Here is a 13460-nt window from a genome sequence, read left to right on the forward strand (position 1 = left end):
CCATTTCTTTGTATCTGGACTTCACAGTGTTAGTTCAAGAGGCCCGTCGGAAATTTGTAAAGGTTAAGGCCGAGTTGCGAAAAGCTGGTCTAAGGTATGGAATGCATTATCCAGCGCGTCTGAAGGTGGACGTCAATGGCAGATCCATGATCTTCGACACTCCAGCTGAGGCCCAGGAATTTCTTCGGCTCTGCTCCAACGCTGGCTCGTTGACAAAGTCGCCCACGCCAGAACGATTGCCACAGATAACTAACTCTGGTTCCAGCATGTAATTGTTTTCTGCGAGCTGAGAGACCTTTTTATGGCGAGACATTGATAAGTATTGTGTATTTTGTTCTATGTTCTTTCTTCCAGATGTTTTATGCTCACAATGGTTTATGTTTGTGGACTCTGGGCTCTAGCCCTAAATATATTCTGTTTGCAATACATGTTTCTTAGGTCTCCGGGGACAAGGTTGGGTCTCCCCCGTGCGGTTGCACATTTCTTGTGATGTTTCCATTTGGTAAAATTGAAGTTTGCTTGATACCATTATAGGATTGTGGGTGTTCCCCCTTTTTTTGATTGAGGGGATGGGTGGGGTATTCTTTTGAGCTATGGAATTACTGGTTCCTGTCTGCATTGTTTCGGTATGAGGTTCCACAAGCGCATGTTGACACATCTGTGCCTTTCATATTCATCCCCACTTGTGACGATAGCGGGTAGGCTCTCCACTATTTCAGATGTCAATTTTGTCACATGGAATGTGCGGGGTCTCAATAACACTTGAAAAGGTAAACATGTATTGAATTATTCGCAGCGTCATAAAGTGGATGTGGTCTTTTAGCAGGAAACACATTTGTCCCCCTCATCTCTTACTTCATTTGCGAGTAATTGGGGAGCGCACCCTTATTTTGCAAACCATAGCACATATTCTAGGGGAACTGCCATACTCCTACATAAATGTTTATCTTTCCAATTGTATAAAGTTACAGCGGATAGGGTGGGTAGATACACATTGGTGACTGGGAAGTTGATTGGATGCAGTATTGTTTTGATGTGTATTTACATGCGGAATGTGGATTACCCTGATTTTTTCATTCGCTGCATGCCCTATAGATCCCCTTGGGTGCTGATTATGTTTTCATGGGGGAGATTTTAATCTGCTTTTGCAACCTGTCCTGTACAGCACAGAGCCTTCCCCTGCCACGAAACCCAAGGCCACCATAGTACTTAGTGACATCTGTGACAAACTTGGTCTCATCGGTGTATGGCGCATGGCAACCCTAACGTCTCAGCTTACACGCACTACTCAGACACCCATGATACTTGGACACACCTGGATTTTTGGGTGGTCTCCCGTACCATGGTTCCTTGGTTTTGCACCATGACCCACCTGCCTAGAACCTATTCTGATCACTCACCAGTTTGCATGCATGCCCAGATTCCAAGGCCAGAGGGTGTTGAGCTACAATGGCGGTTCCCGGGACAGGCCGTAAATGATGCTGTATTCTCTGCGGAAATCCGGGAGTCCATAATGACTTATTTTGACCTAAATGTAGGCTCTGTTGGCACATGGGTGACTGTGTGGGAGGCATTTAAGGCTTTTATAAGGGGGAATGTATCGCAAAACAATCTGGGATTTTAAAGTCCTTGAGAGGCACGCTGACTCGCTTAGAGGACCGGTTGAAAATATTAGACGTAGGCCTGCTTGTAAACTCAGAACCCACTAAGCTGGCCAATCGCTTGTTGTTGCTGGCTGAATTTCGGGTGATGGCAGAGAGTGAAACAAATTTCCTGAGGAAATTTGTCACTGTCAGGTGATACGGAGAGGGGGACAGGTCAGGTTGCATGTTGGCTCAGTTGCTGTGGCCTTGTGTGGGGAAGACTTACATTGCTTCAATTCAGTCAGAGGACGCACGGCTCCATACAGACACGGCGGACATCAGAAACAATTTTTTCATTATTACACATCTTTATACACTACGCACGCGCAGCTGGACGAGGATAACTGCAGGGCCTATTTAGATGAAATTGCTATGGTTTGGCTCTGGAATTACATGCAAAAGTTTCTAGCTGAGCCATTTTCTAGAGAGGAAATTATCAGCTCCATAGATGCCTTAAACGGCACCACAGCACCCGGCCTGGATGGCTTCACAGGCATTTTTTACAAGCATTATAAAGATATACTAGCGCCTTATCTCCTTGAGGTATACAATGAAGCCCTGGAGAACACATTATTGCCACCAACTTTGCGCGAAGCCGTAATTGTATTATTGCCCAAGCCGGGAAAGGATCCATTGCTTTGCGGTTCTTATAGGCCGCTATCGCTGCTAAACTTGGACTATAAGATCCTCGCCAAAATGATAGTGTTGAGGGTCGGGCTACTCTTGGATCGCATCATATTGCCAGTGCAGTCCGGTTTTGCTCCCTCTTGTCATTGCTAACTCGGACGGGACTCGATTGAGATCTAAATTATACAAGGCCTGTGTGATATTAATCCCGTGCCATGACGCGAAGATCCAGAATGCCAGGGAGGCGGACTTAGGGCATCCGATACTGAACGACCAATGAGCCTTCTGCTGTGCACAAACTAGGGGAATTTCTCTCAATAGTAGACATAAATTAATACATTTTAAATACTTATGGAGGGCATACATGTCCTCGGCTAAACTTCACCCGATTGATCCTTCCAGACCGCACAGTTGTAGGAAGTGCAACAGCCCCTTTGCCGATTCCCCCAATTTGACATGGACCTGCCCCAAAATAGTGGATGTTTGGGTGGTAGTCTTCGAGACACTGTCGCGCATGACACAGCTTGATATAGACCCCTCCCCGGAGGTCGCGCTCCTAGGGTACGTCCACAATATGCTCAAGAAAACACAGAAATGTAACACTCTCGCGCGGCTACTGGCTAAACGCGAAATAGCACTTCATTGGGGCTGCAACTTAGCTCCTACCAAGAGTGCATGGCTTGCTAGCCTTACATATTGCAACACCAATTGTGAATTGTAAGCCACATTACTTCCACCCAAGGCCCGTCCAAAAGATATCTGGAGCCTGCTCAAATCATATTTGCAGAGTTTGGACACCAGTCCCCTCGCCCAATTTCCTGCTGGCATAGTCCCGACTGGCGTTGGATGAATAGATTACACAGATGTTACTGTTATTTAAGTGACGCTAGGTACATGGGAGAGTGGGAGTTTGCGGGTTGTGGGTCTGGGTGTCGAGGTGACCATTTAACTTATAATGATCAGACTCTGTAATACGGTGATATTCCTTTATTTTTGTATGCCATGGTTTATGTTAGAACATTGTGCATGGAACTGTTTTGTATCGCTATTAACAGGAACAACTGTCATGATACCATTTATTGTATATGATTGAAAAATGATAGAGTTATAAAAAAAAAGTTTGCAGTCATGATAATGGCCTGCATCATAAAGTTATCTATCCTTCTTCCTTCGGGGACAGGAGCTGCAGTATACAGAGGCATGGTTGTTGGAGCTTCACGTTTATGCCATAAAAATGACTGAGTCAATCTTGTGGTACTCTGTGTGGCAAATAAGTGAATTCTCTGGGGCATTCTGTTTAATCTCAAAGTAAGGAATGACCAAATAAATGGTGGCTGAGTTTGGATGAGATTATTTCCTTTCCAGGGGTCTCCAGCCAGTAGCTCGCAAGCTACTTTAGCTCTCCAGATACCTCTGAGTAGCTCCCTTGTGTGCAGCCCAGCTTATTATATTAGAAAGCTTGTGCTTGGTTGAATTAATATACATATAACACAATTGAAATTATACAACACTAATAATATTAATAGCTCTCAATGTGTTTCATTGAACATAAGTAGCTATCAGTAGAGAAAAGGTTGGAGACCCCATACACATATGTGGCAAAATATGAGCATTATGTTGGCTGACCTCTAGGATCGCTCATATATGTAAAAAAAAAAGAAGCACACATGCCAACAGATCAGATGAAGATGGGGGAATTCGGATTTTCTTAAGCCAAAAATGGCTTTATTTTAGCTGACTCCCACCTACAATTTCCTCTCCTTCAACAGAAGTCAATATGGAATATGGAATGCTGGCATATCTGAGTAAGTTCTCTGGGTCTTTAGTGGAAATCAATAGATTGAATCTCTTAGAGGCCATTGCAGCCAGACTATAGGACTTTGCAGTGTCATCTGGTGACAAGCAGCTGTGCCCCCCCCCCCCCAATTAGGGAGGAGGAGCGACGCCCCCCAGCAGCCAGTGCAGAAAAAGTGAAAATTAAAACAGAAATAAAAAGAACTACCGTTTATTTTTCACTGCTCCCAGCCCGAGCAGTCTTTGGGGGCGGGCATTGCTGCTTGCTGGAAGGAGGGGAGTGGTGCTCACTCCACCAGTTTACACTGTGCAAGTCACGCAGTGTAAACCTCGCCACATATCTGTCTCAGACAGCTGGGTGGCGGTATACAACCTTTACAACAAAACTTTTACAAAGCACTACCATTACAGCGCAGTCATTACAACGCAAACCATTACAACGCATTGTGCTGGGGGCGCTCTAGGATAGGGAATAAGTTTAATTTACTATCCAACACCTTCCCTAGTGTCCACGGAGACTGGAGTTGGACTAGTAAATTAAACTTTTCACTATCCAGCACCCCAAAGCGCTATGCGTTGTAAAGGCATGCGTTGTAAAAACCGCGTTGTAAAGGCATGTGTGGTAAAAGTATGCGTTGTAACGTCATACATCCCTGGGTGGCAGGCAGGCGGAGGCCCACTAGGCCTGCTGAAGCAACGAGTCAGCCCACTCCAGTCAATCCTGGTGCTGCTCTCATGCTTCTCTTCTGCAGCATGAGAGCAGTGTCGGGATTTGCAGAAGGGGGTGGCTGAGGCCCCAAGGGGTGCTGTTGTCCAAGAATAAAGAAGAAAAAGATGGAGGGAGGAGAGTGAAACACAGGTAAGTACTTTTTAAATTTCTTTTAAATCTTTTTGGTCCCCACTGGGTTTGTCTCTCGGTCCCCTCAACACTCGTCCAGTGTTGAGGGTCACCGCCGGCCACTGGTGACAAGACTGATGGGGGGGATGTGGGGAAAGGTTTTCATGCCTCCCCCTGATTCCATGCTGTCTCCTATTTGCATCAATGTAATGCATCCATTTGCTTCCTGGAGTGCCCTTGGGTACCTCAATTGCTCAGCCTACGCTTCATTATCCTCTGTGGTATCAGCTGAGAGGCTGTGATTGACTGTGGAGAGGCATGTTGTGCTAGTGCTGTTATCTGTGGTGGTGCTGGTGTTGAAGGAGGCTGCGGTACTGAAAAAGGTTATTGAGGGTCTGGAAAACAGGTGTTGAAGTCCTGCATCACAGCTTGCAGGCCCTTGAGGATGTCACACAGGAGTTGGGACGCGTCATCATATTAACTGTCATAACTTTCCCGTTACCTTGGCCTGTCCTCATGATATATTGTCCCACCCCCAACTTCCTGGAATTCTGGGTGATGCAACAGGCCTCCAAAAGCATGGGCGGACTGAAGGTAATACAGCCAAAAAGCCATTGATGACTCCGCCATCCACAAGCAAGTCTTCCAGAAGAATATAGTAACTCACCTGTCACTGTGGTTCTCCAGCATTCGTATCTTCAATAGATTCACATACTTAATTAATTTCCTCTTTTCGAAGTGGGAGTCACTCAGTAACTTTGCCATAGCAGTATCAGGCACGACGCTACAGGAGACATACTGCAGTGAGAGCTAGTTGTCTTTCTGTGGATGGACATGCCTTTGCCTTCTTTGTGCCTGTTACTGCTCCAAAGAAGTGAAACTTCAAACATTCGCTGCTATTGAGCTCGAGACCTAGTTATTTGAAAAGTCAGGTACAGACTGCTATTGAGTTTGTAGAGACCTTGTCATCCCTATTTTTCGAAGAATCTTGGATGACCTCATCAGTGGTCACACCCACATCGCCTTCTCATACTTCTTGGGCTGTAGGCTGGCCACAGTGATCTGCATCTCATGGGTCCCATGCTCTCCATGCCACTGGATTCAAGCTAGCCTGGCTGGTGAGGGGTGAGACCCTGAAACCGGTCCTATGATGCTTGTTTCCGATCCAGGGAGGACCTGGCCTGGCAGTTTGGGTTGGACTGTTCCAATGAGGAGCAGGGTCAAGACTGATTTTTATATGGCGGGGTCAAATTGGAGTGGCATAATAGGCAAAATAACAATGGATTCGAACCAGATCCCTTGGCTGAAAGTGAGTGGTTGAAAGTTTCACACTCCGTCCATCATCTTGTGTTTGTGATCTGCATCCCCTTTATCACATTCTGCCTCATCCTCCTATATAATGGAGATCTTTGCCAGAAGTTCACCCGTGACATTGCTAAACGATTTATAAATCAGTAGCAGTGAGACATGACACCCATGGACAAAACGAGTGAGTTGCAGGTAACCTGTTTCCTTCCAATCTGTGACACTCTTTTCTGGGTCCTAATTGGGGTGTTCATCGTTGGACAGGTCGGCGATGAAAATGCAGCCATGGATGTGGGAGCAGTTATTGGAAGGATCTGAACTGAGGATGTAGCCACACACAGGACGATCGACGGTGTAAGCACTGAGGATGTCAAAGCAAAGAAGATACAAATGCTGGCTGCAGATAGGGAAGAAAATGCATTTTAACAGTCACAATACGAAATAAAATGTTGCCCTGGCTCACAATCTGAAAACATTACTCCTTGGCTAAGATTCTGCTAGAGGTTTTAGTGACCCCCAGTGTTAGGATGAAGTGAGTAAAATGTAGGTCAATAAAAGATTTCTGAATCTGTGGTGAAATCTGTGCTACAGTGGCCTCTAGGGGCAGTGAAGTGCAGAGCATATTCACCTCATTGAATGAAATCTCTGTGAATGTGCAACTAAACAGAAACACTATTCCATTGCTTTTTGTGCAATATTAATGGTGTTAATATGGTTCACTGCTATTGTCAAGTACCATAGGATTTCCAACATGAGGACAGGGAACGATTCAAGCATGTACATCTATAAAAGGTCTAATGCTGGAAAACTTGATTTCTAGCTACAAAATGTCTCCTATCAGAAATCTTTATGCAACAATGGCGATCTTAGAGCCTTTTCTTCATCTCTTTGAGGCCCAATGTTCATCATGGTGCAAAGGAGGAATAGCAAGGGTATCACAGGTGAACTGGGGCGCAGTGATACCCCTATATTTATTAGCAACTCATGAACCATACGGTGCTTGTTGATGTTTAAAATATAGTATTTTGATGGAGTTACCTGCAGGGGTGCTGGTACATATCGGCCAATCTCTGCTTCAGTGTGCCGTCGACTTGGGGTAGGTTGCGGGGGTCTATCGGCCACAGTACTGAAACCCCGGGTGGCAGGCGGCCGGTCGAGGCTCCCCACACGTCTGTCCTGGAAGATGGTGTACATGTTAAATATTTACCAGTCATGTAAAATCATGGCAGTTCATCAATTCGAATATTTTAATACTTAAATCCCCCTCTCCAGGGTCTGTGACACTCCCATGTTTTGCCAGGAAGGTACAGCACTTGGTGCCCCCTCCCCTAGAGCTTTGTTATTTCTGTAGCCCCTCTACCAGGTGTCACTGTAAGAGTAGGACTTATCTTTCCTGTCAGAGATCAAGTCACTTCACAGTTCTCCCCCTCCCTCCCCAATCAAGGACAGTGCTTTACTCTATCTACCCAGTAGCTGTTTTACTTCAGCAGCACTCGGAGTCCCTTCCTGGAAGTTTTGCTCCAAACGAATTAATTATCTTTAAATCCCCCAAAGTGTTGTGTTGCTTCAGCATCACTCCAAACCCTGGCCATGTAACACTGCTAAGTGTAACATTTCGTACCACATTTTGTAGGCACTTTATTATGGTCAGTTTGATTGTCTGATCATACCTCTATAAAGTTGACACCTTAATGAATAAGTTACTTAACTTTGGTAACGCCTTATCTGGTAGAGAAAGGATCTGGCCGCAGATTCCTTCCTTATCTTTGAATAATCCCCAGGTGCCAGACTGGATCCAGAAATGTTTTCCACAGCAGTACCTCTGTGCGTCAGTAGAGGGTGTTGAGCGACTTTTAGCGGCGTCGTCCACTGGATGTGACATCAATAGAGTCCATATTAGCCCTCCCTTGATGCGCTGATGTCAGTTTCTTCCATGATCACTTCAGTCAGGCGTGTTTAATAATTGAGCTCAGTGTGCCAAGTTGCGTTTGTGTTTCTCTGGTTGCAGATGAGAGGTGGGGACATTATAGTGCGAAGGTGGCTAACTGTTCTGGATGCCTGGGGTCTGGGCTTGGGCGCTTGTTCCCACCTTCTTATATATTTGTTGACACAAGTAACTCTCAACTAGGATCTAAGGCAAAAATCGCTATATTTGTTGAAGACGTCTTGGGTCTTGATCGTCTTATTTGGACTTATTAAAAGTAATGTGCCACGGTAGCGCAATACACCTTGTTTGCTGTCCCAACAGACAGTGGAGAGAGAGAGTGGAGAGAGAAAGAGTGGAGAGATAGTGGAGAGAGAGAGTGGAGAGCTTGGAGAGAGAGAGTGGAGAAAGTGAATGGAGAGAGAGAGAGAGTGGAGAGAGAGTGGAGAGCTTGGGGAGAGATAGTGGAGAAAGTGAATGGAGAGAGAGTGGAGAGAGGGTGGAGACAGAGAGTGGAGAGAGAGAGTAGATAGAGAGAGATTGGAGAGAGAATGGAGGAAGACAGTGGAGAGAGTGTGGAGAGAGAGTGGAGAGAGAGAGTGGAGAAATTGGAGAGAGAAAGTGGAGAGAGTGGAGAGCGAGGGAGTGGAGAGAGAGAGTGAGAGAGATGGAGAGAGAGAGTGGAGAGAGTGGAGAGAGGAGAGAGAGAGTGGAGAGAGAGAGTGGAGACAGAGAGTGGAGGGAGACAGTGGAGAGAGTGGAGAGAGTGGCGAGATTGGAGAGATTGGAGAGAGTGGAGAGCGAGAGAGTGGAGGGAGAGAGGGGAGAGAGAGTGGAGAGAGTGGAGAGATTGGAGAGAGAGAGTGGAGACAGAGAGTGGAGAGCAGGAGAGTGGAGAGAGAGAGAGTGGAGAGAGTATTGAGGGTGGAGAGAGAGAGTGGAGAGAGTGGACAAGTTGGAGAGAGAGAGTGGAAAGAGGGAGAGACAGTGGAGAGAGAGTGGAGAGGTTGGAGAGAGAGTGGACAGAGAGAGAGACAGTGGAGAGAGAGTGAGAGACAGTGGAGAGAGGGACAGTGGAGAGAGAGTGAGACAGTGGAGATAGAATAGACAGAGTAGAGAGAGAGAGTGGAGAGAGGGTGGAGAGAGAGTGGAGAGAGAGTGGAGAGAGAGTAGGGAGAGAGGGTGGAAAGAGAGTAGAGAGATAGACTGACTGACTCAGAGACTGAATACTGACTGACTGAGAGACTGGCTGGCTGAGAGACTGACAGAGAGAGAGAGAGAGAGACTGGCTGACTGCGAGAGAGTGAGACTGACTGACAGAGAGAGAGACCGACTGACTGACAGAGACTGGCTGACTGAGAGAGAGACTGATTGACAGAGAGAGGGAGAGACTGACAGAGAGAGGCAAAGGCTGACTGACAGAGAGAGAGACTGACTGTGAGAGACACTGACTGAGAGAGACTAATAAAGAGAGACTGACAGAGAGAGCAAGACAGAGAGAATGACTGACTGAGAGAGACTGACTGACTGACAGAGACTGACTGACAGAGAGAGAGAGACTGACTGACTGAGGTAGAGACAGAATGACTGACTGAGTGAGCCTGACTGACTGAGAGAGAGACTAAGAGAGCGAGACTGACTGACTGAAGGAGAGACTGACAGAGAGAGAGAGACTGACAGAGAGCAAGAGACTGGCTAAGAGAGAGACTGACTGACAGAGAGACTGGGAGACTGACAGAGAAAGAGAGACTGACCGACAGAGAGAAAGAGACTGACTGAGAAAGAGACTGACAGAGAGAGACTGACTGACAGAGAGAGAGACTGACAGAGAGAGTCACTGACAGAGAGAGTCACTGACAGAGAGAGAGAGACCCACTGAGAGAGACTGGCTGACTGCGAGAGAGAGAGAGAATGATGACTGAGAGAGACTGACAGAGAGAGAGAGAGAGAGAGACTGTCTAGAAGACTGACAGAGAGAAAGACTGACTGACAGAGAGAGATTGAGAGAGAGAGAGACTGAGAGAGAGACTGACAGAGAGAGGGACTGACAGCAAGAGAGACCGACTGACTGAGAGACTGAGAGAGAGACTGACAGAGAGAGGGAGACTGACTGACAGAGAGAGAGACTGACTGCGAGAGAGAGACTGGCTGACTGAGAGAGAGAGAGACTGACTGACTGAGAGAGACTGGCAGAGAGAGAGACTGACTGACAGAAAGGGAGAGACTGACTGACAGAAAGAGAGAGACTGACTCAGAGAGAGACTGACTGACTGAGAGAGACTGACTGACCGAGAGAGAAAGAGACTAAAAAACTGAGAGAGACTGACACAGAGAGACTGACTGACTGACAGAGAGAGACTAACTGACAGAAAGAGAGAAATAGAGAGACTGACAGAGAGAGAGAGACTGACTGACTAAGAGAGACTGACTGACAGAGAGAGAGAGAGACCGACTGACTGAAAGAGAGAGACTGACTGTCAGAGAGAGACTGTGATGGAATTGGGGTCAAGGTGTGTATGAAGCTATGCAATGCCTCTTAAGATTGCTACTGTCTACTAATAAAAATGTATTATCAAAATGTGCTCTTTGTAGTTACATCTGCTTTTGAAATACTGCATTGTCGCATTGTCTAATGTTTTAAAACGGAAACGAGAAGGAGCAGTGGATGCACTTTTGTCAAAACTGAACGATGAGTGGGCCCAATGTTGTATATCATGACAGGAGTCTGCATCAGGAAACCCACCTAAAATTGGGCAAACTTCCCCAGCCTACTGATGGCAGGGACCCTGTAACGAATGGACCGAATCTATGACATAATATCGACAGACAGAATATAGACATACAAAAATATCGACACAAAAATATCTACATCAAAAATATCGGAGTTCTATCTACATAAAGGTAAGTACAAAAATATCGGAAAAAAATATCGTAGTACAAAAATATCGAAGTTAAAAATATAGTTTTTTAAAATGTATTAATAATAATGTAAAATTAATTTTAAAATACATATAATTTAACAAATTATGAATATAAACATTAAAACATATTTATAAAATAATAACTAATACATATACATTTAAAATAACTTAAAAACACTACATATAAATTAATATATATACTTACTCCACATATTGCAACAGTGGGAAAAGCGTTGGATAGCGTAGGGGTAAAAATTACTATTCCCACTCCAGATGGTGTAACAGTAGGGAAAGCGTTGGATAGCGTAGGAGTAAAAATTACTATTCCCACTCCAAAGGGTGCAACAGTAGGGAAAGCGTTGGATAGCGTAGGGGTAAAAATTACTATTCCCACTCCAGAGGGTGCAACAGTGGGGAAAGTGTTGGATAGCGTAGGGGTAAAAATTACTATTCCCACTCCAGGATAGCGTAGGGGTAAAAATGACCATTCCAACTCCAGAGAGTGCAACAGTAGGGAAAGTGTTGGATAGCGTAGGGGTAAAAATTACTATTCCCACTCCAGAGGGTGTAACAGTAGGGAAAGCGTTGGATAGCGTAGGGGTAAAAATAAATATTCTAACTCCAGAGAGTGCAACAGTAGGGAAGTGTTGGATAGCGTAGGGGTAAAAATTACTATTCCCACTCCAGAGAGTGCAACAGTAGGGAAAGCGTTGGATAGCATGGGGGTAAAAATTACTATTCCCACTCCAAAGGGTGCAACAGTAGGAAAACCGTTGGATAGCGTAGGGGTAAAAATTACTATTGCCACTCCAAAGGGTGCAACAGTAGGGAAAGCATTGGACAGCGTAGGGGTAAAAATTACTATTCCCACTCCAGAGGGTGCAACAGTAGGGAAAGCGTTGGATAGCGTATGGGTAAAAATTACTATTCCCACTCCAAAGGGTGCAACAGTAGGGAAAGCGTTGGATAGCGTAGGGGTAAAAATTACTATTCCCACTCCAGAGGGTGCAACAGTAGGGAAAGCGTTGGATAGCGTAGGGGTAAAAATTACTATTCCCACTCCAGAGGGTGCAACAGTAGGGAAAGTGTTGGATAACATGGGGGTAAAAATTACTTCCCACACCACTCCCCCTTTAACACACCACACGCTACACATACAAAAAAACACAATAATATAAATATCAATTAATCAATTAATAACAATTAATATTATTACATTGATGTAATTATAAATTAACTAATTAACACATATTAATTACCAATTAATAATTGCCAATTAATAATTAATTAACAAGATGTTTACAATAAACAATATTTATTAATACATTATTTATGATTAATATTGTGAAATAATTAAAAAAACTAATTACCAATTAATTAATTAACAACTAATTAACAAATACCAAAAAATAAATACAATCGCTTAAATTTATTTAATTTAATTATGTCACACCCTATTCCCCTATTAACACACAACCCACTACACATAAATAAATCACATAAAAAATGACATTGTCATTTAATCACTTAATAATAATTAATTACCAATTAATTATTAACAATAATAACAAATAATAAATATTACTACATTAACTCTAATTAATTTAACTAACAAATTAATTATTAATTAATAATTATTTATTAATCAATTTTTTTAAATAATTAATTAATTATAATTAAATTACTTCCCACCCTATTTCCCTATAAACCCACAACCCGCTCTCATACTAAAACGCAAAATGTAAACAAAATTACTCATTTCTAAACATACATTAAAAAACATGTTTAACAAACATATAAACAACATAATAAAATACATAACACTAAACAAAATTTCGATATTAGTAACATACATACCGTAATATCGATATTCTGTCTATCGATATTATTGCACATCGATATTCTATACCATCGAAAGTAAAACATTGATATTGTATATCGATATTTAAATTTCGATATTTTGTCTCTTTACCGAATGGACCACCACCTATGATAGCCTGCGGGCAGACTAAGCCCAACCTTTAACTCCACCATCCAGTGTTACCTATAACGTCTGTATTGGTGACAGTGGCGTAACAATAGCCCTGCATCCCCTGCAGTATGACGGGTCGCTGGCCTGAGAGCTCTAGACTGGCACGGAGAATGGTAGGGGGGCCCCCTCCACGTAGTTTGCAGCGGGCCCCCTCAAGTTTAGTTACGCCACTGCTCCCCCCCCTCTCTCTCTCTCCCCCTCTATCTCCCCTCATTCTATCTCTATCTCGCTCCTTCTCAACTGCTGAAAACCACGACCTCAAGAAGCGGCACTAACCCTCTTTTTCCTTTCCTTTCTTCGTTCGTTCCCTGAGAAATGGATTTAAAAAAAATAACACATTGCTGAAAATGCCGTCTTTTTCTGACATTTTTCCCTC

General features: G+C 44.2%; 1 protein-coding gene across 1 annotated transcript in view; it reads right to left on the reverse strand.

Moving 5' to 3' along the window:
* GRAP2 (GRB2 related adaptor protein 2) overlaps positions 1–13460 on the reverse strand; it is a 537997-nt gene that overhangs the window by 35964 nt on the left and 488573 nt on the right. Inside the window, exon 6 of the mRNA XM_086963467.1 lies at positions 7246–7383. Coding sequence (XP_086819593.1) covers positions 7246–7383 — 138 coding nt within the window. The remainder of the gene's footprint in view (positions 1–7245; positions 7384–13460) is intronic.

This window comes from Lissotriton vulgaris, chromosome 1_1 (assembly GCF_964263255.1).
Source record: "Lissotriton vulgaris chromosome 1_1, aLisVul1.2, whole genome shotgun sequence".
Lineage (NCBI taxonomy): Eukaryota > Metazoa > Chordata > Amphibia > Caudata > Salamandridae > Lissotriton > Lissotriton vulgaris.